Consider the following 27,053-nt stretch of genomic DNA (forward strand, 5'->3'; position numbering starts at 1 on the left):
TACAAATTTCTCTAAAAACAAGAATAAGTTACACATAATAAACCATAAATACTGCAGATTTGAATATATACATCAATAGTGAGATTCTATTCACCTCAAGTGACATCTGGAAAGTCTTGTAAACTCAAAATTTAAAAATTTAATAAGAATAAGACAATTTATTTAATTTCAAAATTAAGTTCGGTGTTCTACATTCATATACATAAATAACAAAAAAGAAAAAAATTATTTATTTACTTTGGTTAAACCTATACATTTCATACGAACTGAACAAAGTAACACTCCAAGCGTAATAATCTTGAGGTTTCATATTTCATGTTAACAAAAATTAATGACAAACTATTATAGATGTTTGATTGACAGATTCTGTTCTACTATACCCAAGAATATTTCCTTAATATAAAGAAATATTTGCATTTATTACCTGGAGTCTAGGTTGAGGATTTTTGACAACACAGAATTCCTGTGAGCTACAAGAGTCAAGATCTGTCTCCATGTAAGCACTCTGGTTCTTCCTCTTTGAAGGCAAAGCAGCAAAACCTGTTTCCAAGGAAAACATTGAGTAGAAGTGGTTTCAATCAATGAGAAATAAACAGGTCTTTTGACATACAAATAATTGTTTGTATTATTTAAAAAAGAGAGAGGAACAAGTTAGTTTTATTAGTAAAATACCTGTGTTGTGTACAGGTATGAAGATCTGGAACTTGTACAATGTAGGTTCAGCAATCCTGTGACACTCATTCCTTTGGAAGTATAAGTAAATTTGTATTTCACAGGCTGATTGTAGGAAGACAAACCACACGTCTCTCATTTATGAGTGTTTAAACATGTTTACTTCAAAAAGTGAATTACTGCTACTTTTTTTACACCACAAAAACTAATAAACTGCATGAATTTATTTTAAGTATTTACTGTAAAATATGAAGTTCAAACTGGCTTTATGCAATTTACAGAAAATCACTATTCAACACATGTATGAACAATAATTTTTCAAATGTAATCAAATTATGTAAATGTACAACAACAGAGGATGCTACCTTGAGCAGTACTTAACTCAATACAAATAAAAAAATACCAGTAATTACACAAAATACTCCAAACCCACCTACAACGCCAGATACTTTTCCTCTAACTTTCTGAAAACCAGGAAGTCGTTTCTGTTTAGAATTAAACTTAAGTGTTTGAATGGCATTACTAATTTCTTGACGATGCTTGGCTAAACTTTCTAACAAACTCTGAAGCCTCAGTAGTTCAGCTTCCAGATCTGCTTTAGAAATTGATGACATCTCCTGTAAAGTATATATGTATCTTTAATGATAAATATAAGGTTTATAAAAGAAACAGAAATTCTGTGTCAACAGGAATCTCAAATGTTAAAGTTCTTTCCCTTTGTTGACAATATTTGTCATTTATCACATAAAATTATAAAAAACATTATTTTGCTAATTCTTTACAGGGCAATACTTCCATATATAAAAGACGACTTCACATTACAAAGTATGGTATTTTAATGTTTAAAAAATTTGGATTTTTTTAGTTTTTCACAAAAACACAAGCATTAATTTATTTTGTTTGTTGTTAAACATAAGGCTGCATTATGGGCTATCCATGCTGAGCCCAACATGAGTATCAAAATCAGGTTTCTAGCAAAGCCCTCATATTTATGCTGAACCACTGGAGATACACTTTAATCAGTAGCAGATGGAGTGAGTAAGACAGCTTGAACATAACCAGAACACTTGAGACCAAAGGTTTGAATACATTATCACAGAAGTTCATCAAACATGGATTTATGTTTCAATAACTATGACATCACCAACAGGTTTGTTAAAAATATTTAACACTATAATGTATACGTACATAATTAAAAATATACTGTATGAACATGTTGAAAGCTTTTTAAACTCCATTGAATTACACAAGAATGACATTAGGAGCAGAGAAATATAGCCAACATCTATTCATAAAAGAGGGGTGGACATACATAATACTAAGCATTGCAGAGAGAAAGGTATTTAAGGAACGAATCTGTTATCTCCATCTCAGAGAGCAGAGTTTAGATGTTGGAATTTCTTCATTTTTATTTTTTACAGAGTACCAGCACCAGGTTGAGTTTTAATACTTGTCCTGATACCAAAGTTTTAAAAGCATTGTTAGATCTAATCTCTTACCATATAAGTAGATTGGTTTGTTATTTTTCTATCAGACCATTTAGTTCAGAGTGTCTTTTGTACTAGAGATGTTTGATGGGTGTAACATATGTTTAAACTATTTAGAGTTGGCCTTGCAGGCACTGAGCTGCAGACACCAGATTAACTCCTGATGAATAACCTACACAGGTCACTTAAATATTTTAATCACTTTCAATACACACCACCACCTTTATGGCCTAACACATATAAGCCAGCCTAGCATCTTGATGTGAATAAAAAGGAGAAATCTGGTAAATGTATTGTACATGTTACAAGAACTACCAAATCACATTTTAGCATTTATATTTACGCTTTTTATTGTTCAGGTCAAATGCATCTATTTCTTTAAAATTAAGGATTTTGGTCATTTCCTTCTAAAAATATTTCTACAGTAGGAAATCACAATATACCAGAAAACATATCTAAGCTCAATCTCACTGCTGTCAAATATGAATTTGATATTAGTGTTATCTTGTTATATTTTGTCAGTTCCAGAGAAAACAAGTTATTTTTAACCATAAAACAAAGTTTTCTTTTACAGTGATATAATCTATGTAAATTCAAGTACCTTTCTCCTATGGCTGACAACTAAAGCATGCTCCATCTTCTGTCTGAAAACTAGAATTTTATGTTCTACTTGACTCTCTTTCAGAATTCCCTGTTGAAGTCTCTATTAACAAAGAAGAATAAATGATAGTTACCAACAAACTCCATGTGTACAGCAAGACAACGAGATGATTTTTTAAGTATGTCACTTTTAAGTACATTATCTGACTACAGTGCTCCTAGATCATAATACTGAAGATTTAGAAATATCACAGGTCTTTCTTCCACTGTACATCTTTCTCAACCTTAGTTTGGTCTTTAGGGCTGTCACAGTGATCATCTGAGTACTGTGTAAGAACTACAGATGTAGAATCATCCTATATTATTATGTTAGATGTTTGTTTCTGTAGGTAGCAGCAAGCATAAACATAGAGAAAGTTGAGCAAGTTAAGCTATTACAATTATCATTTGTGACAGTAAAATTATCTTCAAGAAACCAATTTTCTTGTCAATAATAACAGAACATTACTGACTTTTAAAGGATTCTATTCAATAACATCCATGTTATAAATATATATCAATATCAACACATATATTTTTGTATTCTGTTGTTTGTAGTAACTTGAACGCATACTGTTGAACGCACATACTGTATTGGGTAACATGACTGTTTCCTCAATTACACCACAGGAGGTCTTACAACATGGGTTGCCAAACCACCTGCATTATAACCAGGGAACTCTGTAGTATCTAATGGTAAGACATATTTTCAAGCTATTTCATACTTTTATGATAGCATCATTATCCCTTATGGATAATAGGCTTTGCAAAGGACTGCAGATAATGGGCGATATGGAATATTGATGGATAGGTTATACTGAATGTATATTTCCTCTCATCAACAACACTTGTTGAATGAATGATAAATGAGAGTTCAAAAATACTGTGATGCTTCAGCAATCATTGTTACAAAAGAAAGGTAGTTATATTACTTATAAATAAACTTCAAAGGCTTTGACATTGAACAAATTTTACTACAAAGCTGATAAGCAGTAAAAAAAAGTAAAACTATTACAATATTTCTTCTCAAATACAAGTCAAATAATGAAAATAATGATAAAAATAAATGAGAGACAACATAAAATAAGGAATGGTCAAACCTCTCACTAATGTTATTCAAGAGAAATAAAATATAAAACTCAGACTAAATATTAATAATGAATGAGTTAAATACAGAGTCAATCAACTCAAAAATGAAGGAAGCTTCATACATCTGTACAGGAACATTTATTCTACTCTTTTGTATATACCAGCTTTATGTTGGAAAAATATTTTTACAAATCTGTACCAGAGTGTAGTGTGGCTAGAAAAATAAGTCCTGACTATTTACTTCAATTAGTTTATTTACGGATTTCTATTTGGATTTTCAGTGTTAGTACTAAGAAAACAAAACTATCACAACCAAGATATTTGACTTACAAATCAGTAGGCTACATAAATATATATAAATGGTTCTTAAATTTGTTTCCTGTAAAGTTAGGATGACCATCTTAAACATTTACCATAACTGTAAATAAAGTAAATCTCCAGTTTTCTTTTTTAAGAAAGATTTTAGAAAATGGACATTTTGAAAATTATAGGATCACCTAAGCTGTCATAAAAGCCCATATTTCTGAGGATAAATAAAAATAATATAAAAGTGAATGTTAATGATAACAGTTCAGCAGTAACTGAGAAGGTATGTGAAAGAAGTATCTTCTTTTCTTTCAATATTAGTGGTCTGGTAACTTTCACTACATTGTCACAAACTGAAGTTTTGGGTATTCCAAAGTATATTGTCGCCAAGTCTTACTAACACTCAAACAATGTTTCAAAATGAATAACAATTGTACAATGCATCACTGGTTCAAACAAATATAATATGGTAAAGAGTGAGATATGAAATGGGATTTTGGGTTCCACTAATGTAAATAAATAACAAAGTATACCAAGACGATAAATTTATTACTTTGTATTTGTCCTTAGAAAAGCTACAGAAATTTATGGATGTTATATTAGAATTAATGAAATTTATAACTATAGCATATTTTTTTTTCCTTTCTGGTGGGACAGTGGTAAGTCTTCAAACTTATAATGGGATATATATGGAAGGAATAAATTGGCATGACAATAATTTATGGTTTTATTATAAACTGTATAGAGGAACAATGAAATATAATTCTATTTTAGAAAACAAAGCTCACAAATCTGGAAATATTTCAAAATTTCTTAGATGTTCTATTAGTTTTTCAAAATGTTTGTTTGTGTTAAATTATTTTTGTTTGAAAGTTATGAGATTTTTTTCTACAACAATGAATCTAATAAGTATTTAAGTTTACACAATACAACAGGTAAAGACAAAACACATTCAAATGATTCAAATTCTCATTTACTGAATACTATTGTTAAATTTATTGTATTGAAACAGGATAAATAAGTAAATTAATCTAGATATAAATTAATCTGGACAAAGATTACTGTTACTTAACCTACATTGTCATAGGTCAGATCATAAGTCACATATACATGTTTGTTAGGTTTACCATGTTTATCACAACTGACTGCAGAAAGTGGAGACCTATTGCAGTTGGTAAAATAAAACATTGAATAAATTATTATGACAACTATACACAAACCCCAGATTTTAGCACTGTGAGTCTGTAAAGTTACTGCATTGCAATGGGGAAAAATAAGATATATAATATTGAGAAACAATGGTTTTTTTTTACCATAGAAACATGTAATTCTAATATATGGTTAAAATAACCTCTAATAAACAAAATTAAGCCAATTCTCAATGTTCAGTTTTTACCTCAATTTACAACTAGTTATATTTTTAATGTTTAATGTACAGATGTCGAGAAATGCTACACAACACTTCAGATACATTTTTGTTTTTACAGTGATGTTGATTAGAGAGAAACAGATTATCACTCCCACAGTTCTATCCATAAAGAAAGTTTTTAATAATAGTTTTTACCACCAAAACATTTTATAAGTTGTTCCACAGTGGTTGATTGAATCTTTGAAACGAAGAATATAAAGCTGATGTTAAAGGTTAACTATTTTTGTATGAGAAATAAAGAAATAATTCTGGTTCCCTGAAGTTATTAGCTTGCAATAAAAATCTCAGTGAAAAATTATGCTTTGCTGTATTCTAACCATTAATTACAAAGGACAGTTTCAGAGGTTGTTCATACTAAACCACACTATTTCTACATAATAAGTAACTGACATAACAATCACTCACCACAGTACTTTGCGACAACATACTGTAGATGTGTGCCAGTTCCTTCTCAATCAAACGTTGTTGTTTCCTCAGTTTCTCTAAACCTACTGGGTTATCTCTGCCCACTTCACTCAGTTTTTCTTGCACAGTTTTCAAACTTTGTTCCAGCATTTCCTAAAAGACCAAAAAGTAATTATGAAGCAGTTTCTTAAATGATAAATCTAGCATTTATTTAAATAAAACTGCTTATCATGAAAGAATTTACTTTAAATAATCTGTTAAATAACGGGTTGGTGAAATTATACAAAACACACATCCATATGAAAATCTTTCAAAGAAAAAAAGTTTAAACATGCAACTCACAAGCTACATAAACAACCTTACAACACCAAACTTTTACATTTTCCACCTTACAGCTTCTTCAAGAAGATTCACTGAAACACAAACAGAAACTGACAGAACAAAGCTGTAAAGTGAAATATTAAGTGTCTAATTAAATAAAAAAACCATTTCGGTCATTTATTTATAACATAATTATGTCTTCTACAAACCAATATGAACCACAGAAATTAAATAACATTTATCCATTTTTACACGTTATTTTATCAATCTAAAACATAGTGAAGTAAAATATAACTTTTCTTATAATTATTACTGACAACAATAATAATTAAATAACAAACAGCTTTTAGCTGCTTTGGGTTAATTATATTAATTAATCAGTACATTTTTCTACACATGTGCATACGTACAGCTGAAATGTAGAATCAGTAATTAATTTTATTCCAAATTCAACTTAAAAGATGATAATAATTTATATCATCACTGCAAATAAAGAGTCCCCCAGTGGCACAGCAGTATGTCTGCAGACTTACAATGCTAAAAACTAGGTTTAGATACCCATGGTGGGCAGAGCACAGACAGCCCATTGTGTAGCTTTGTGCTTAATTAAAACCAACAATGCTTCAAATAAACCTTCCATATTTTCATAGTTCAAACATTCCCTCAATATTAACATAAATGTAACTATATTATTTAAGTTAACAGTAATGGATTAAATAATAGTGTTGTTGTGCATTATTTACTGAAATTATATTATATACTCAAAATTCAGAATTCTGTTGAAATAAGCATCTATTTTTTAATCTGAAGAAAAATATATCTTTTTAAATAACAATAAACTATCTATTAATAAATATCTCACAGGAAGAATATGTAACATCTTTTTAAAATATAATTTTTACATTTATATAATATTTTAAAATGTCACACTGTTTTGAAGTTATTTCCATAAACATTTACTAAATATTTTGTTTAACTACAAAACTACAGACCTCACATCAACAAATCATCTTACATCAATATATTTTAACTTTTCTGTTGCAACTTCTAAAACAGAACCATCTTTAATGGTCTAAAAATGTAAAATTAAAAAAGAAACAAATTTGGTCAATAACTTACTACAAAACTGTATTTCTAAATTATTTTACAATCAATAGAATCTGTAATATCATAATAATAATAATGTTCACTGTAGTGTAATAGGAAATCTCTCACAAAGTTTCATTTGTTCTATTTTTAATAGATTATGTTTGAATGCAAGAGAATGTTAAAACTTACTTCATCTTTCTGAATAAAGACAAACTCTGAGTACTCTTCTTGAACCAGATAGTTAAGTTGATAAAGACGACTCAGTTTCTCCTATGTTGAAATAATAAACAAAAACTTAGTAAAAACAATGCAAGCTGTTTTAATACATTGTATTAAAAATGACAGTACAACAGAACATCTGTGAAAACAAGAACTCATCAGAAACTATGCTTTCCAAAATTTTAAACATAGGCTTGCCTTTAAAGTGTACACATTTGGAAAACAAATATAAACAGAATTATTAATTGTTATTGCTACTCTTGAACCTATTTATATACATTCACTTGGTTTGGAAACACAGTCATGACATCATTCTATGGTCACGTGATTGGTCTTCTGCAGATTAAAATAATCTGAAATGATTACTTCAATATATATGTAAAAACGGCTCGTTTCGGTTGAGAAAATATTTTACGTGGAGGAGAGAACGTTTCGACCATCGGTTTTGTGAACCTGACAATGACCAAAGAAGGTCAAAACGTTGTTTGTTCCTCTACGTAAAACATTTTCTCAAGCCAAACGAGCTATTTTTACATATATATTTTTCTCTACAAGTGGGTTTTGTCAACACCACTGATTATTAGTTCAATATATTTCTTACTTTTACCTCTTTTCTTTTTTTACTATTTTCATCTGTAAATAAAGTTTCATAATTAAACAGCTAATCAATTAGTTCAAATTTACTAACAAGTCACATCTTACAGAATGTATTTTATTCCCCACACTTTTTTAATTAACACTGACTTGAAAGTTCAGAAAAAAAGATGGAAGTAAAAGTTAATAGAAAAGGGAAAGAATATAAAACAATTACTTTAAATAAATACACCTTTTATTAAAAACACTAATATTGGTATCCACTGGAAAAAATTAACATAACGATCATCCATAAATTGTTTCAATCCAAATTATTAACAACCTTGCAGCATGTGCTTACCAAAACTAAAAATATTAAAGCCTCTGCATCTCAGGATGGGTGGTACATGTATTAACACTTTTACTAATAGAATGATGTTTTGACCTTCTTAGGTCATCCTCAGGTTAACAAAAAAATAGTTTGCAACTGATCCTTACCAATACTGTTTATCAAAGTAAGATTAAAGAAGGAATACGATATACTTTACTTACACAACACAGTGAGATTATCACAGATTTTCTTATTTCTAAATGTATTTTAGGATGAAAAACACTCATATGGTTATTTGTTTATTTTGCTGGTTAGTGATGTACTGGATTATATAAAGAAACAGAACTTGAAACCTAAGGCACCAAAAGAAACCAGTCCTATAGTTATAGGTACTTTGCCTCCTCAGAAAATGATGGTGCCCTCTAGTGGGAGGGAAGAGGAATATGTAGACATCCCATTGACTGATTCAAAGTCAACTATTGCTAATGCATTAGCGTGGTCTAACGTAAGTCACATGTTTATACTCTTTGGGAACCTCACCTATTTATATTCTTCAGGTAGCAAATGTGTGTATATTCCTAAGAGAGTTTTAATTTACAAAATTTGTAATTAGAGAAACTTCAGATGTATTCAGAACGGCTGGTATGAGTAGTAACACTTATTGATAAGCAGAGAACAACATTTCGACTTTCCTGGGTCATCTTCAGGTTAACAAAGAGAGATTTTGCTACTGAAAGTTACCAGGCACATTCTCATCCCTATGATATGTGGTAACAGTCAATTGTTCTCTGCTTTGTTAGTAAAAGTGTTAATACCCATACCAGCTGTCCCGAGATACATTTTTACCTCAAGTACGTTTTTCACGTCATCATGAATTAAACAAACCTCAGATACAAAATCCCAACAATTTTGACACAAGAAAAATTGTGCAACAAAAAAAAAAAATGAAACTATCACTCTTTAGGACCTGCATGAAGGTATTGTTGTACAAATCCCATGCAAGTTGGTTGATGTACATATAAATAAATTCATAGTACAAAATTCCATGCAAGTTGGTTGATGTACATATAAATAAGCTCATAGTACAAAATCCCATGCAAGTTGGTTGATGTACATATAAATAAGTTCACAGTACAAAATTCCATGCAAGTTGGTTGATGTACATATAAATAAATTCACAGTACAAAATCCCATGCAAGTTGGTTGATGTACATATAAATAAGTTCATAGTACAAAATCCCATGCAAGTTGATTGATGTACATATAAATAAGTTCATAGTACAAAATCCCATGCAAGTTGGTTGATGTACATATAAATAAGTTCATAGTACAAAATTCCATGCAAGTTGGTTGATGTACATATAAATAAGCTCATAAAAACCACAAAACTGTACTTTCCTTGCTGAAACATTTAACAAAAGACCAAAAAATCCAAAACTGTCTATATTTCTGTTTAGGACCTGTACCAAATTAGGAAAAATATCTTTGTACCAAACCCTAGGTAAATCGGCCAAAATATGTCACAGAAATTGTAAAAAAACAACATAAAATTATGCTTAGTGGAATACTGATCCCCAATAATTATTAAAAATGGATAAATCGAACATTTTTGTTGAGCAAAGTGTAGAACTTATAGTAAAGTAACTTTGTACCAAATCCCATGTGAATTGGTTAAAATATTGCCAAGTAATTCATATAAAACCCCATAATTATGCTTTACAGTGACCTCTGACTTTTATAAAAATACTTCAAATGAGCAAATTTAACTGTTTTCTGTATGTCAATATGTTGTGCACATGGAAATTTATATTTGTTCCAACTTTCACAGTGATAAATGTAGATGTCTACACAGGAGCTAAAAATATACAATTTTGACTTATTTGACTTTTGATCCCATAAAATCCTTAAAAAGGCCTAAATAAAAAATCTAGATGCATTGAAACAAAGGTTTAACCCAACCGAGTTTCAATTCAATCAATCAAAAATGAAGGAAAGTCAGTTGACTGGAAAGAGTTTAGAGAAAAAGAGAGAAGCTGGAGAAAAACAGTATATTTTTCAGAAACAAAATTATTACCTAGAAATTTAATTGTTATGAAGTCCTTAACTGATTTAGAATAGAAATGTTTAAAAAAAGGACATAAAAATGACAGTGTATTTAAAATAAAACCATGATTGCATTAAAAACATTTACCTCAAGTCCTTCGTGGTCTAAAGAAGCCATTTCTATGCTTTCTATTTCACCACGCAATCTCTGACGTTCTTGCAAATGGTGAGCAAATTCCAACATTTTTTCAGATGGTATATACTTCTCTATCCTAACTCCATCCTGTAAATGAACTCAATCAGATAAACTTTCCGTTTATAAATTTGAAAAGAGTACATTAAAGCATTACATACAGAAGTGCATAAAACATATTAGTATAGCCTGACAAAATTTCTAATTTAATAAATCATGGTTTTTGTTTATTAGTACTTTGTCATACAACGTAAATAATATCACTAATCTATAACAAGTAGTATTACAAACATTAATCATAAATGAAATATTAAATAACTTATCAAACAAAATTATTTGAGTTAATATTTAAACAAAGAATGGGACTGTAGTCATACAGCTACATTATTTATAACACATTATTAATAATAAATCTCCTATTCAGTGCTTTCAACAATAATAATAATAATCAAGAACACCTTCCAAAAAATATTATAACAATTTGTATATTTATATAACATACAAATGGGTTATGACTTTAATATACACTGCTGGCCAAAATCTTAAGGCCAATGAACATAAAGAAAAATATGCATTTTGTGTTGTTAGACTCAACCACTTATCTGAGTAGAGCTTCAAAAGATAAAAATAAGAAAAGGGAAAATAAATATAAAAACTTCTTTAGCATTTAATAGGGAAAATGTGAGCACTCTGAAATTAGCTTAAATACTAGCTGGTCAAAAGTTTAAAAACATACTGAAATGAAGTGTTAATCAGTAAACATGTAACTAAATTTAGTCATTTGTGTTCAAGCATTATCGTTGTCAACATCTCCCACTGACACCTCCTGTGTTACACTGGGTAAAAACATAGCAAAGGCTAAAAGACTGAAGGCCCTTGCTTGTGTGGAAATGACTGGATCTTTCAGCAGGACAACACTGAAATCCACAATGCCTGCAGGACAAAGGGCTTTTTCATGGCAAATAACGTGATTCTTTTGGACCATCCAGTGTGTTTGCCCAAACTGAACCCCATTGAAAATGTTTCGGGGTGGATGGCAAGGGAAGTCTTAAGCAATTGACGTTAATTTCAAACAGTGCATGATCTTTGTGAAGTCATCTTCACCACTTGGAATAACATTCCAGCCAGCCTTCTGCAAACATTTATATCAACCATGCCAAAGCAAACGTTTGAAGTTATTCGCAATAACGGCTGTGCAACTCACTACTGAGACCTCTTGTTGTGCATTTCCTACCCTGTTGAGGACTTCTTTTTGGTATGGTCTTAAACTTTTTCCAGCTAGTATTTAGGCTATTTTCACAGTGTTTACATTTTCCCTATTAAATACTAAAAAGTTTTTTTTTTTTTTTTTTCCCTTTTCTTATTTTCATCTTTCAAAGCTCTACTCAGATAAGTGGTTGAGTCTAACAATGCAAAATGCATATTTTTTCTTTATGTTCTTTGGCCTTAAGATTTTGGCCAGCAATGTATTTAATTAACTTCTCATAAATTCTCAAAACACACAATGTCAGAAAATTCTACTCTATTAAATTAAAAATTGATGCCTACAAGCCTAGGTGGTGATGCTGTGTTGTTTTCTGTGGAACTTTTCAAAGTTCTTAGTTTCACAAGGTTTGCCACTAAGTTCACCAGATGACGAATGCCTTTCTCTTCTTCCTGTAACTTTTCCATCTGTTGACATAGCATCATGTAGTTTCTTTTATGCTCATTCTCATAAGAATTCCTAGAAAACAAACAGTAGGCAGGTATGTTTCAGTGAAAAATTATCATACATGTTAAATGCTCTTAGAACAAACAAAATTCTAAAATCACAAAGATTCACATCTTCTAATGAATAATAAAAACAATTTCTATACTATAACAACTGAACCTACAAGATAATATCTATAAATGCAATGAAATTATTAAATTTGTATTTGCACTTAAAATGCCACTTTATAAACTGTAGATCAACTGGTTCTGTTCTCTCCTTCTGACAACACAAAACCACAAAGTCCTGTAACCCAAGCACTTTCAAAAAGTGGGTATTTACTTCAACAGAAGACAAGCCAATTCCCAGTTTGTTCTTGATGAAGATAGATCCACTTTTGAAAGCACCTCAGGTTACCGAGTTTTGTAGTTTTATGTTAAATTCACACGTTTTTAACCTCGGTGTTTTTCTAACATTTTAAAAAATATACAACTGATGTTAATACACTGTCAGTTAAAAAATATACAACTGATGTTAATACACTGTCAGTCTTCCTTCAGATGTTAATACACTGTCAGTCTTCCTTTAAAGCTACTTTTTTGTTTAACTCTTTCTTATATTTTGTTATTTACTGACCAATGGTTGATACAATTGAGCCACATATATTGCTAGCAAAAGTTACATACGAAGTACGTATCCTTAACAATAAAACATCAATATAAAAGATTTTTCAAATCACTAATTTCATCATTTTTTGTTGAATTTTACCATTATTCATGTTTTGGTAAAGACAACATGCACAACTAGAAAATTAAACTAGAATGTTAAATATTAACACTACTTAATCATTTAGCAATTTATTGGTTACTAACAATCAAATGATTTTCATTTATCAAACACAAATATTAGGTGCCATATCCCTATTTTATGTGTCCCGATGAAAAACTCAAGTTATCTGTTGATGTAACTAAAAAAACTGCAAACAAAAATTAAATGTATTTTCTCTAACCCGTTAAATAAACTTGTAGATCTATTATTACATCTTACAGTTCTGTAGTTAATTAACAACTATGTAAAACTATCACCACCACTATTCTAACAACAAATAATCAACGTACATCTGCATCAAGCGTTGCTCTTTAGCCATCTGTAAGTGACACTGTTGCTGTGATTTGAGTAATTGTCTCTGATTTTGTCGTAGTTGGATTAGTAACAAAACGAGTTCTTCGTGCTGTAAACAATGCACAAAATTAATAACTCTTAGGAAAGCTTTACTTAAATGTAAGACAAATATGTCTGAAATCTAAATGAATTAAAAATGCAAACAAATTCTTGTCATACATTTTAAAAACAATTATACTGCTCAGCATGTATAACATGATTACACTTTATTCTAAATACAGAAACAAGAAATATACAAAAAAAAGTTCATCATGGATGGACTAAATATTATAATATTCAGTCATTTATCTTGGAAAGTTTATTACATAAATATTATCTAAAAAAAACAACTAAAACCTACAATATTAGAATAAAAAAAATCAAAATATAAAATCTTACAGATTTTTCCAAAAGCTCCCCAGCTGAAACACTGACGTTTTTATGCTTGGCAGTGAGGCCTGACGAAAACTGTAACAGTCTGCATTTCATTGAAGACTGTAAGTAGACAGATAAACAGAAAAAAAATATTATCCACAAAAATATTCTAAACCAAGTTCAAGGTATATCAAGGAGAGTACAAACAGAGTAATATAAAAGTTACACACACCAACCATATACTACTCTTGTTACACATGCAAGTGTTAGTATTATTCATTACTTTCGTAAGAGATAAAACTAGTTTGGTTTGTTTTTGTGTTTCCAATTGTTTTCCCTCCTTATTCCCTTCAGATCTCAAAAGTATTTGATTTTTTTTTTTAAAAGGGGTAACTTTGTCTGTTTCTTTCATGCAAAGCTATATGAGGGTTATCTGTGCTAGCCATCCCTAACTTTGCAGTGTAAGACTAGACGTAAGTGTAAGAGCTAGTCATAACCACTCACTGTCAACTCTTGGGCTACTCTTTAACCAATGAATAGTGGGATTGACTATCACATTATAATGCTCCCACAGCTAAAGGGTGAGCATGTTGGATGTGACGGGAATTCGAACCCGTGACCCTCAGATTACGAGTCGAGTGCCTTAACCACCTGGTCATGCCAGGCCTGAGATAAAACTGAGGAGATACAGTGCTGTGTATCATACTTAATGACAATATGTGAGGTATAACAAGAAGTTAATTCATCCTGTCAGTAATTCAAGCCTTCAAATTCCCAAGATGAACAGTAGTTTACTATCTTAGGAGGATATTGAAACACACCCATTAAGATCATAACATAAAGAAACTTCAATACACAAAGTATATTTTTTTAGAACACAGTTTCTTACTCGATGAACATGTAGTTCAGAATCTGATACACTGACTCTTCCAACAGCTTTGTGTTGATTCGATCTCTTGCCTCTGTAGCTGGCTCTCCGAACCTTTGGCCTATAATTCCCTCTTACATTACTTGAACTTGAAGGTGATTCTAATTTGTCAATAAAGTGATTTCTTGTATCAATAAAAGTTTCAATAATGAAAACTAAATCAATTTGAAAAAAAAAGTTTTTATTCTATTTACTAGAGTTTTTTCCCTAGTTAGTACAAACATGTACACAAATTCAAGGCTAAAACATGCTAACTTAAATCACAGTAGAAAATATCACAATGTTTTACATTTCTCTAATTGATGGATTTTACAATGAAAGCAACTGCTCCATGAAAAACAGAGTTAAAAGAAAAGATGTGTTCAAAAACATCCAGATATCAGATTATCTCCCCCCCAAAATAACTTCAAGTTTTCTATGAATATAATTTTATACTTAACATGGTAAAATACACATTTCTATTATGAATTACATGAACTACATATAATAAACATTCCAGCCCAGTTTCAAACGTGCAAAAAATTATGCTACAAAAACATTACATGTAAATTTACAATAGAATAGTTGTAATACAACAATAAATTATACACAGTATTGTTTACAAAAAATAGTTTAATACAACACTAAGTTATACACACTATTGTTTACAAAAGAATAGTTGAATACAACACTAAGTTATACACACTATTGTTTAACGAAGAAGAGTTCAGTACAACACTGAGTTATACACAATATTATTTAACGAAGAATAGTTTAATACAACACTAAGTTATACACACTATTGTTTACAAAAGAATAGCTGAATACAACACTAAGTTACACACACTATTGTTTACAATAGAATAGTTTAGTACAACACTAAGTTATACACACTATTGTTTACAATAGAATAGCTGAATACAACACTGACTTACACACACTATTGTTTACAATAGAATAGTTTAATACAACACTAAGTTATACACACTATTGTTTAACGAAGAATAGTTTAATACAACACTAAGTTATACACACTATTGTTTAACGAAGAATAGTTTAATACAACACTAAGTTATACACACTATTGTTTAACGAAGAATAGTTTAATACAACACTAAGTTATACACACTATTGTTTAACGAAGAAGAGTTTAGTACAACACTGAGTTATACACACTATTGTTTAACGAAGAAGAGTTTAGTACAACACTGAGTTATACACACTACTGTTTACAAAAGAATAGTTGAATACAACACTAAGTTATACACACTATTGTTTACAAAAGAATAGTTGAATACAACACTGAGTTATACACACTATTGTTTAACGAAGAATAGTTTAATACAACACTAAGTTATACACACTATTGTTTACAAAAGAATAGTTTAGTACAACACCGAGTTATACACACTATTGTTTAAGGCAGAAAGTTTAATACAACACTAAGTTATACACACTATTGTTTACAAAAGAATAGTTTAGTACAACACTAAGTTATACACACTATTGTTTAACAAAGAATAGTTTAATACAACACCGAGTTATACACACTATTGTTTAAGGCAGAAAGTTTAATACAACACTAAGTTATACACACTATTGTTTACAAAAGAATAGTTTAGTACAACACTAAGTTGTACACACTATTGTTTAACAAAGAATACTTTAATACAACACTGAGTTATACACACTATTGTTTAACGAAGAAGAGTTTAATACAACACTGAGTTATACACACTATTGTTTACAAAAGAATAGTTTAATACAACACTAAGTTATACACACTATTGTTTACAAAAGAATAGTTTAGTACAACACTAAGTTGTACACACTATTGTTTAACAAAGAATAGTTTAATACAACACCGAGTTATACACACTATTGTTTAAGGCAGAAAGTTTAATATAACACTAAATTATACACACTATTGTTTAAGGCAGAAAGTTCAATACAACACTGAGTCATGCACACTATTGTTTAAAGCAGAAAAGGTTATTACAATACTGAATTATACACACTTTTGTTTAAGGGAGAAACATTTAATATAACTGAAGGACATTTTTTCATTTTGTGTATCTGTAAAACAAGTAATATTTGTTCTTCCAAATTTTTAATTGAAGTTTTCTAAGAAACATTGTTATTAAACAACTGTATAAAAGTTTGGATACTTAAAATAAAGTTGGAAAAAAATGTCTACAAGAAAAACGAAAAATTCAGTTTACCTTCATCACAGTCGTGATTAATTTCATTTTTCTTACATTAGTGTTCTTACCTTCATCATCAGATGAATACGAAGTAGCAAGTCTACATAAAGCAGATGTGGATTGGTGATGTTCTAGGAAATAAAGTTGTGCAGATAAAAAGATTAAAGAAATATTTTTACAGATAAGACATCAAGCTAGTTTTTGAGCTTTGACACTAAAATCTAACAAAACCCATTCACCCAGCTTTCCGATTTAACACTACAGCATTTATGTCTAACTCATTTAATTAGTTTCCAACTTTAACATTGCAATATTAATACCTATAGAATTGTAACATCAATTTTGAGATCTTAACGTACGTACGAGTGCATAAAATAGACCAAATTCAGAGACAAACAAAGTTTATTCATTAGTTCTCTACTCTAGTATACACTGTAAAAATCTGGAAATGTAACTTTACCATTTGACCTATACAGTGTCCTGTTTGACTTCTGACTTTTGTCATTGTCTCGTCTACCTCCGATAGCCTTTTTCATGTGACGATGAATCTGAAGTTCTACCTCACCACATGAAAGTCTTCTAGGTTTAGGAGTTACTTCAGAAACTGGAATATTGTCACTAAGTTCAGGTGCTCCAACTTGACCTGGAGACACTACTGTATTAATGCCATTACTTTGTAGCTGTAGTTCATGCAACTTCTGTTGCATTTCATGGAGTTCCAAATTTTGGAGAACTTCATGGCAGTACTCTTCTGGAAGTGGAGGTCTTGGAGGTGGAATGCCTGGAGAACCACTGGATGTGGCTGGTGCTATATTTTTCGTTTCTTCATGGTTATTGATTTTAGTCAGTGGAGAAAGCAGCATTCTCTCCTTCCATTCTAAAAGTTTTTTCATAGATTCTTCACGCAAGGAGTTACTTTGGCTTTCTTGTCCATTAGAACTACCAGTGCCATGCTGAAATACACAAACACTTGGTTCTTTACGATCGGCATCGAAAGGCACATAGATATTTTCATTGACAAATATGGGACGAGCAGAAACAATGCCTCGAGAGTTGTCTGCTCGATGTACTTGCCTGTCCAGAACTTGCCGATCTGAATTATTTCCACTTCCTGGATACAATGATCCAATAACCTGATCTTGGTACTGGTGACCCTTAAAACTTGTATTAGTTTGGTAGCCAGATTCAGTTTTAGTCCTGTGATAGGTGTTGCCTGGTATGTTTCCTAAAACCCTACTATCACAAGCATCATAAACACATGCTAGATCCCTGCCCCCCTTATCATACACGTCATGATCATGCTTTTCTACTCTTGGTTGTGAATGAAAAGGATGTTTGGAACTTGTGCTTGGCATTTTTTGTAACTGTTGATCATACCCAGTCATATTATCCCCAAAGATATCAGAATGTCTTCTGATAAGTGGTGGTTGTCGAGGGTTGTTACTGAGTGGCTGTAGAGAATCTCTGTAAATAGCTGTATTTTCATAGTCTCGCTCAGATTCCAGCATAGACTGTGACCCAGGAGTCTTTTTCAATGCTGCTGACATGGGTAGATAAAGTTCAGGTTGTGGTTGGTGATACTTACCACCCTCTGAAGTCAAATTATCATAATTACCTTCCCAGTTGTCACATTTCCTATAACTTCTCTCATTTTTTCCAAATTCATAAAAACTTTCATAATCACATAATGGCACAAATTTGCCCCTTCCTAGATTTATTTCCTGAGGTGGTACCAAGTCAGGGACACACTGAGGAAGGGCAGTGTAACTGGCATGAAGTCGCTTCGGCTTTGGGGGGGCAGCTGCATAATAAAGTTGCCCTGTTTTTCCCCTGGTATACACAGAGTATGGAATGCCTGACTGACTGCCATAATGACTACTCACAAAACCACTATCACTGGCACCATCATTGGTAACAATATTTCCATCTATGTCTCTGGAAAAATCCAGTGTTGACTGAGCTGAAGCAAAGCTACTGTCCAATGTTGCTTGTGGGTCATCTTGGTCCTGAAGTTTTCGAGACTGATACGACACAAATCCCGAATCTTCTTCATCCAACCCTGGTGTAGGGGGTACACTCAACTGATCAGTGCTATGATGGCTTCTGGAAGAAACACGAGACGTCATGCATGACGAACTACGTTAATAACTAATTTTATGTGCAGTTTGTATTTTTGTTGTTTTTAATTTTACACAAAGCTACGCAACGGTTATCTGTGTTAGCCATCCCTAGTTTAGCAGTGAAAGACTAGAGGAAAGGCATCTAGTCATCACCACCCACCATCAACTCTTGAACTACTCTTTTACTGATGAATAGTGTGATTGATTGTCACATAATTTCACCCCTATGACAGAAAGACCAAGAACATTTGGTGGGATAGGGGTGAAATTATGTGACAATAGACGAATATTTGGTGGGATAGGGATTCAAACTTATGACCCTCAGTTTGCAAGACAAGCACACTAACAACCTCGCCAGGTCAGGCTAGTATGTTCAGAAACATGTTTTCATTCTTTTGAGAATTTTGTCAAATCAAAAAAAAAAAAATTTTATGTACATGTAACACAGAGAAAACAGCATTTTTTAAAGTATCAATTTTTTATGCACAAAACCACTTTCAGCTGTATAACAACACGAATAACCAGATGAAAAAATGAAGCTTTTATACAAGTCTCATTTCCAACCATTTATGGAGTGTATGCTTCCACTTCAGGAAGTAGTTACTTTAACCCTAAGTGCATGGATTTGAGCCATTCAACTAGCCCTTTCCCAAAGAATTAATATTTACCATAATTCAGAGTGTACTACGAGAGTCTGTTGAACACATGCACAAAAAGACAAAAACAATTTTTTAACAAAGTATTTCTACTTATTTAAAAATTAAATCTCTTTTAATCATTATCGTATTTTACACCTTGTAAAACACTACATTGTGGAATATGCACTCTAATTTTGGAAAGACAGCTCTGAGGGAAAATACTGACTCAGCAACCAACACCTTGATGTAACCTTGACTTTTTACAACCTACTGAGTAAATACAGTCAAATACATCATGTCCTTCACAGTATGTAAACAATATTAGTTAAATTGAATGTGTTACGCTATTGAAAATACTTGTAATTGGTAAGTAATGAGATTATAATCTGTATGAGAAGCCGTTGTCAGTAGAACCTAAGATAACCTCTTGCCTTAACATCACTTTTATCTCGGAAGATGCATGGGGATTTTTCATTGTACTTTTAAAAAAAAGTGCATCTCACAAGACATAAAATACAGTATATTATACCTCTCAAAACACAGAATCAGATCTACTTTTATCGTAGCAGAATCAGAAAATATTAGGTCTTCTATTATTCACAAGATTTTTAAAGGTACAATATCAGTTCCACACACACTTTTTTTTCTTACTTTGGACAGTGAATGCAATACATACCTAGTGAACGTCTGCATGATGGTAGCCAGACAAAGAGCATTCATCCACTGTATCATCAGCTCTCGAGACTCAACCGCAAAAAAGTATGTTTTCATATTGCTATGTTCTGCCTTCAGTGAGTTGAAAGAGCAAAAAATATTATAAGTTGATATCTTCAGACAATATCTTGTTGAATGAAATATGTCTGTGGCACTGCAGTAAAACCACAGAATAAAGTAAAAGAGTTGAATGAAATATATCTGTGACATTGCAGTAAAACCACAGAATAAAGTAAAAGAGTTGAATAAAATGTCTGTGACACTGCAGTAAAACCACAAAATAAGGTAAAATTAAAAGAAATACCTTTGTAAAATATTAATTGAAGTGCTTTAGACATTTTTCTTGCATATAAGAAACATCTTGTTAAACATAACTTACAATCTACAGCTACTAACTACAAATACTCAAATCAAGCAACTTATCACACAAAAAAATCACTGTTACTGGTTTTCGAATGAAAACCAAAACCAGTACAATGTTTGTATGTGATCCTGTGTATTAATATTTTATTCAGAAAAATACACAGATTTAATTCACACACAAAGAAAAGCTAAACAACTGAAGGTATTGGTAATACCACATAATAACCTGAATCCGTACATATCATCAATGATACTGTTCCATAAGTTTAAACGATTTTTAATTAAACACAGAAGAAGCTCTCAGTATTACTTTCATTAATTGAAACAAAAGTATGAACAAACAAAATAGACAATAATAAAATCCTTGTATGACTGAGCTGAGAAAATGCCAATCTATTATGTTTAATTAATTGCACAAATAAAAATAAATCAAAACAAAAGAAATATTCTTCACCATCAGTCTGAACTTCTCAACCACAATGAAAGATTAATTAGCAGCTGTTATTTGTACCTTTTAGGCCAGTGAGAAATTTATTTAATTACAATTTTAATTTAGATTTCTTTTCTGCAATTTCAAGGCAAATTAAATCCTAATAATTTGTTTAAAACAATGTTAAATTTTGTTTTTTGTTGAATTATGCACAAAGCTACATAAGAGCCATCTGAACTAGCCATCCTTGATTTTGAAATGATGGATTAGAGAGAAGGTAGCCAGTCAACACAACCCATGACCAACTCTTGGGATATTCTGTACCAAGGAAATGTCAAACTGACCATCACATTATGATATCCCCCACACACATAACTGAAAAGGGAACTATATTCAGTGAGAGATTTTAATCCATGGTTTGAAGATTGTGAATCAAGTTCTATAACCACTACACCACACCAGACCCCAGAAACAAATAACTCTATAGTTACTGAACAACTCTGCCAAAAACAATTGTTGATAAATATTTCGTGTTTCCAAGTCTCTGTCTAAGCACTTTCATGTTGCTCACCGTATATAAACTACAAAGACTTTCTTTATATGAAACTATTACATTTACTAAGAAAATATGTTCACAGTAGTTTTACACAAAAATGATTTACATGTTCTATTAAGAAAATATTTACACTGAGAAAAACTTTTTATTAATAGAGTTCATCATTACAAAGAAAAACATCTCTGAATTAGAAGTTGTAAAAAAACATCACCTTAAAGGCATATTTTCTGGTTATTTTATCATTAGCAGAGCACGGTGAAATCCTGTAACTGGGAAGAATAACTGAACCTAGGAGTTTGTTTTCATCTGAATCTAATAAGGATAGAAATATTGTATAAAGATTAGCGGCTATCAGGATAAAGAAATCATATTTAAACTTTATTCTATTAAAAGTTACAGCTTTTACACTGAGGAAGATACAATTTTAGAAGAGATATATGTTTTAATCACTGGTACCATCATTTTCAAGCAGATTGTAAGTTGTAGAAAATAACATTAAAAAAAATCCTGCAAAACTTAATAAGTACGTCCCCAGACATTCCTGATGTTCCAGGATGTATTCCACATTTTTTTATATTTACTCACTTCTGATTTCTATTTTCCATTCAGCCATTAATGGAGATTGATATGTGCATGCCTGAGTAACCAGTATCACTTCTATAATTTAAATATATTGTTGAACTGTTGAATATTTAATTCAAACACTAAAACTTTCTTTACTGTTGAAACTTGTATACTTTGAGAATGATCTCCTGACTGATGGAAACACTCTGGAAACAAACCTTCCTTATTGTAAAAGTTGTAACTGGTAATAATATAGTTAATCACCAAGTAAACTCAAAACAAAAATATTAATATTTGACCTGAGACAGGTAAAAATTATTATAAAAAGTGTTGTAAGTTAAACATGACAAAAATTAACATTAAATTTCAGTCAGTTATTCACTCTGGATTCTGTCGAATTTTTCTCTGAGGATCCAAAGAAATGCTGAGTACTCTATTACACAAATGAGAGAAAAACCAGTGCAATATTTGTTGAAAACTGAGCAAATTAACACACAGAATATTCATTACCTGTGCTTCTGAAACAGAATATAAAATATGATATATTACTATTTATATGAAAACATTCAAATTTAAACTGTTTAATGTATCACTGTTAGTAAATACAGATACACTCACATTGTCCACATTTACTGCATCATTGTCAACACAAAGATGTATATACATACACAAACACTCAAAACCAACCAACATATACCATGTCACTGTCAACATATATATATTAGGTTGAGGAATACATACTTCAATGTGAACACATTACACCCAAAACATTTATTATGATACTTTATTTCATGTTTTATAAATAATTTCATTCAAGCATTACATGCAAGACTATACAAAAAATTATCTAATGACATGAAATATTTTATGAAAGCGTTCATTTATGAATATTTTTTGTAACAAAAACGCTCACTAATGCATGAATATATACATACATATATAAATACAATAAAATCCAACGTATATTTTAATGCATAACAGTTAGCATACATACATACAGTGTTTACTTAAGAACTGTCAACATATACTCGAGTATATTAATTTATTCAGCAAACAGTGGATATAAATCATAAAATCTTAAAGAGGTTTAGCAGTGACCTAAGACTTCATTATTATTATCATCACAGCATAACTTAAGTTCTTTTATATGGTACAACCCTCAGGGATTTGAACCCATGACCCTCAGATTAAGAGTCAAGCACCTTAACCACCTGGCCATGCCGAGCCATTTCCAAAGACGACAAGAAAACTGTACTTCAAACCATTTTATTCAATCAAATGAATCTGACACTTAATGACTTTAGTAAACAAAAGTATTCAATTAAAAACTAATATATTTTGTAGTTGGGTAAAAAAGGTTTGGAGAAGATATATAAATCTCTTGATACAAAATAATGTTTGTTAAAATGTTCAGGTCAGCTACTTTGTTCACTACTGAAAACACTAAATAGAAAAGAAATTAGAAATACTTTATTTTGATTCAAACCAGCTTTATAACTCTTGTAATTTTAAAACAAAGAATACAGAGAAAATTCAACAAAACTAAGGTATTCCAAACATTAAACAGGAAGCAACTTTAGGATACAAATTAGTCTATACAAACGAGTTGGAAAATAAAAACTTGAATCCCATAAGTTACATCAAAACATGAAAAATAATATTCATTTAAAATTCGTACAAAAAACAAAACAATTGCTGCAACTAAAAACCAAAAAAACCGAGATGAAGATTTAAAAAACAGAAAGACTGAGCAAAAGTTTCCAATTCAGATATGCTATTAAAACTTTGAAAAATAGTTCATTCTTAAGAGATGTTTCAAAAACAAACCAGCATACAACATATAACAGATATCCAATCTGCTCAGCCACATGGCAAGAATTTAACTACCAATCTGCAAGGAAATTTGGTGGAAAGCCTAAAAATATAGATTTTGTGGATGAATGCCAAGAGATTAGATTCATTACAAAATTCAATATAAAATCCTCCACAGAACTTATGAATAGGCAAGTGATTGAAATAATACATCTAATGTTTTATAACAACCTATATAAATTCAGTAAAATTAGAATTTTTTTTTTTAAATTAGAATATACAGTGTTGGCCTGTCATTAAAATTATGCAGTTCAGTCTGTGCACATACAGTGTATAAAGAATGCTAGCAGTGAGAAATTTATTAAAGAGTATGGAAGCAAAGACAGACTCACAAGCACTGTATATCACAAATTTGTGTGTGTGTGTGTGTGTGTGTGTGTGTGTGTGTGTGTGTGTGTGTGAGAGAAAACATGGGAGAAAAGAGGACATGATGACCATTGTGTAACACAAAATTATACATTTTTATCAGAAAACCTGGAAGCCTTCTAGTAGAAGATGAAACATTCCTACAATTTGCTTCAAAAACTGAATGCATGAGAGCTTCTTTTAGCTTTATTTCACATCATCAGAAGGGAAGTGACGATCTGTATCAGAGAATTATGACCTGGCTTCCATAAAAAGAAACTAATGCAAGTCTACAAGACTAAAATGTCTTCCTTACCATCATTATTTTAATAATGTGAATGGCTTAATGAACTTTGTTGTTAAGTTGTTTTTTAGTTTTCGGAATATAAAACTACTTGTCTCGTGATGTTTCACAAAAGAAGACACTGTACAACCTAGTTTGATACTTCTTGAAATATGTAAAATTAGTTGTCCAAAGTTGCATCACCTCTGTAATAAAACAAACAGTAGTCCGTTAAGACAAACCATCTTCTCCTCCATTGTCTCAGTGCTCCTCCTTCCAACCTGAAAAGCCAACCTTTTAGGGTAACTTGGGACTGGCTGTCTCGTTGTATATTTGGTGGTCTGAAAATAAACAAGCATGATACATAAACTTTCTAGAATTTATTAAAACTTACAGTCGCAAGAATGTATGTGCTTAAAATTATGTTATACCGGTTGTACAAATATTGACACTACCCTATGTCTGTACAGATGTAACCAAGAGTTATCTTATAATATATTGGTTTTAAGCCTAAAAGCACATCCAGCATGTAAAGAGATCAAACTGGTAATGTATTTAAAAACTCTCCTATTACATTAATACACCAGCCTAGAAAAGAGCTACAGATAAAAATGATGTATGGAACTTGGCAGTTTACTCAAGAAACACACCCTAAAGTTAACAAATATATTTTCTAAGTATAAGTGTTTCAAACAGGCAATAATGGTATTTGTACTGCTACAAACAGTAGAAATAAAAGTGAAAATATCTTAATTCTATTTACATAGAAATTCCTATTCTTACTGAATTATTAATATCAAGCTTCTTATCAAAAGTAAGCTTGCTAAACAAATCAAAAAGTAATTATAAATGAATGAAGTTAGTTTCATTTGACAAACTAGTAAATGCGTAACGTCAAGTCTATACACAGTAACTTAAATTAGTGACAAAAATAATGAAACAAAATTACATTTGCTAAAGAGAAACTTAACAGGATGTATACCTTCCCTCATGTAAAGCTACACTTCCTATAAGTTGTTGTTTTATTTAATCTATGCAATACGTTCACTTTCACTGATCATAACTAATGTGGAAGAACCAAACCTTCCTGATCAGGAAAGCCAGCTAGAAAGATGAAATTCCTACAAAGAAACAAGTTGCTTTGGGAATGTAAGAATACAATACTTCAGTCCCTCTAAACTTATGATGATTGGAATACACTGATTCATCAGTTAGGTGCTCCTGAAACCTTCAGTCATAATTACATTTTTATCTGTTATACATTTACATCCTAGTTTATTAGTTTTACTCAAATTGTTTAATTACAGCACCTTTTACATTATTTATTATAAACAAGTCATCATGGTGACTTAAGTAAGATCAAAAGACAGACACACTTATCATAAACATGTTATCATGGTGATTTTTAAGTAGGATCAAAAGACAGACACATACTTATTATAAACATGTTATCATGGTGATTTTTAAGTAGGATCAAAAGACAGATACATACTTATTATAAACATGTTATCATGGTGATTTTTAAGTAGGATCAAAACACAGACACATTTATTATAAACATGTTATCACGGTGATTTTTCAGTAGGATCAAAAAACAGACACATACTTATTATAAACATGTTATCATGGTGATTTTTAAGTAGGATCAAAAGACAGCTAACTACTTATTATAAACAAGTTATTATGGTAATTTTTAAGTAGGATCACAGGACAGATAACTACTTATTATAAACAATTTATTATGGTAATTTTTAAGTTGGATCACAGGACAGATAACTACTTATTATAAACAAGTTATTATGGTACTTTCTAAGTAGGATCACAGGACAGATAACTAATTATAATAAACAAGTTATCACGGTGATTTTTAAGTAGGATCAAAATACAGACAACTACTTATAATAAAAAAGTTATCATGGTGATTTTTAAGTAGGATCAAAAGACAGATAACTACTTATTATAAACATGTTATCACAGTGATTTTTAAGTAGGATCAAAAGACAGACACATACTTATCATAAACATGTTATCACGG

At 30.8% G+C, this 27,053-nt stretch overlaps 1 protein-coding gene across 10 annotated transcripts in view; it reads right to left on the reverse strand.

Annotated features, from left to right (window-relative positions):
• Positions 1–27,053, reverse strand: part of LOC143256443 (uncharacterized) — a 112,926-nt gene that overhangs the window by 27,665 nt on the left and 58,208 nt on the right. For all 10 annotated transcript variants that reach the window (XR_013031360.1, XM_076513685.1, XM_076513679.1 and 7 more), the window contains 15 exons: positions 25,223–25,359; positions 22,166–22,266; positions 20,568–20,677; positions 17,594–19,236; positions 17,202–17,264; positions 14,912–15,051; positions 14,047–14,142; positions 13,605–13,717; positions 12,345–12,519; positions 10,752–10,886; positions 7,627–7,707; positions 6,028–6,180; positions 2,761–2,862; positions 1,106–1,289; positions 425–540 (listed from right to left, as the gene is read on the reverse strand). Coding sequence is in view for 9 of the 10 variants with exons in the window: in XM_076513685.1 (XP_076369800.1) it covers positions 425–540; positions 1,106–1,289; positions 2,761–2,862; positions 6,028–6,180; positions 7,627–7,707; positions 10,752–10,886; positions 12,345–12,519; positions 13,605–13,717; positions 14,047–14,142; positions 14,912–15,051; positions 17,202–17,264; positions 17,594–19,236; positions 20,568–20,677; positions 22,166–22,266; positions 25,223–25,359 (3,349 nt within the window). In the remaining variant the exon portion in view is untranslated. The remainder of the gene's footprint in view (positions 1–424; positions 541–1,105; positions 1,290–2,760; positions 2,863–6,027; positions 6,181–7,626; positions 7,708–10,751; positions 10,887–12,344; positions 12,520–13,604; positions 13,718–14,046; positions 14,143–14,911; positions 15,052–17,201; positions 17,265–17,593; positions 19,237–20,567; positions 20,678–22,165; positions 22,267–25,222; positions 25,360–27,053) is intronic.

Source organism: Tachypleus tridentatus, chromosome 7 (assembly GCF_004210375.1).
Source record: "Tachypleus tridentatus isolate NWPU-2018 chromosome 7, ASM421037v1, whole genome shotgun sequence".
NCBI classification, from domain to species: Eukaryota; Metazoa; Arthropoda; class Merostomata; order Xiphosura; family Limulidae; genus Tachypleus; species Tachypleus tridentatus.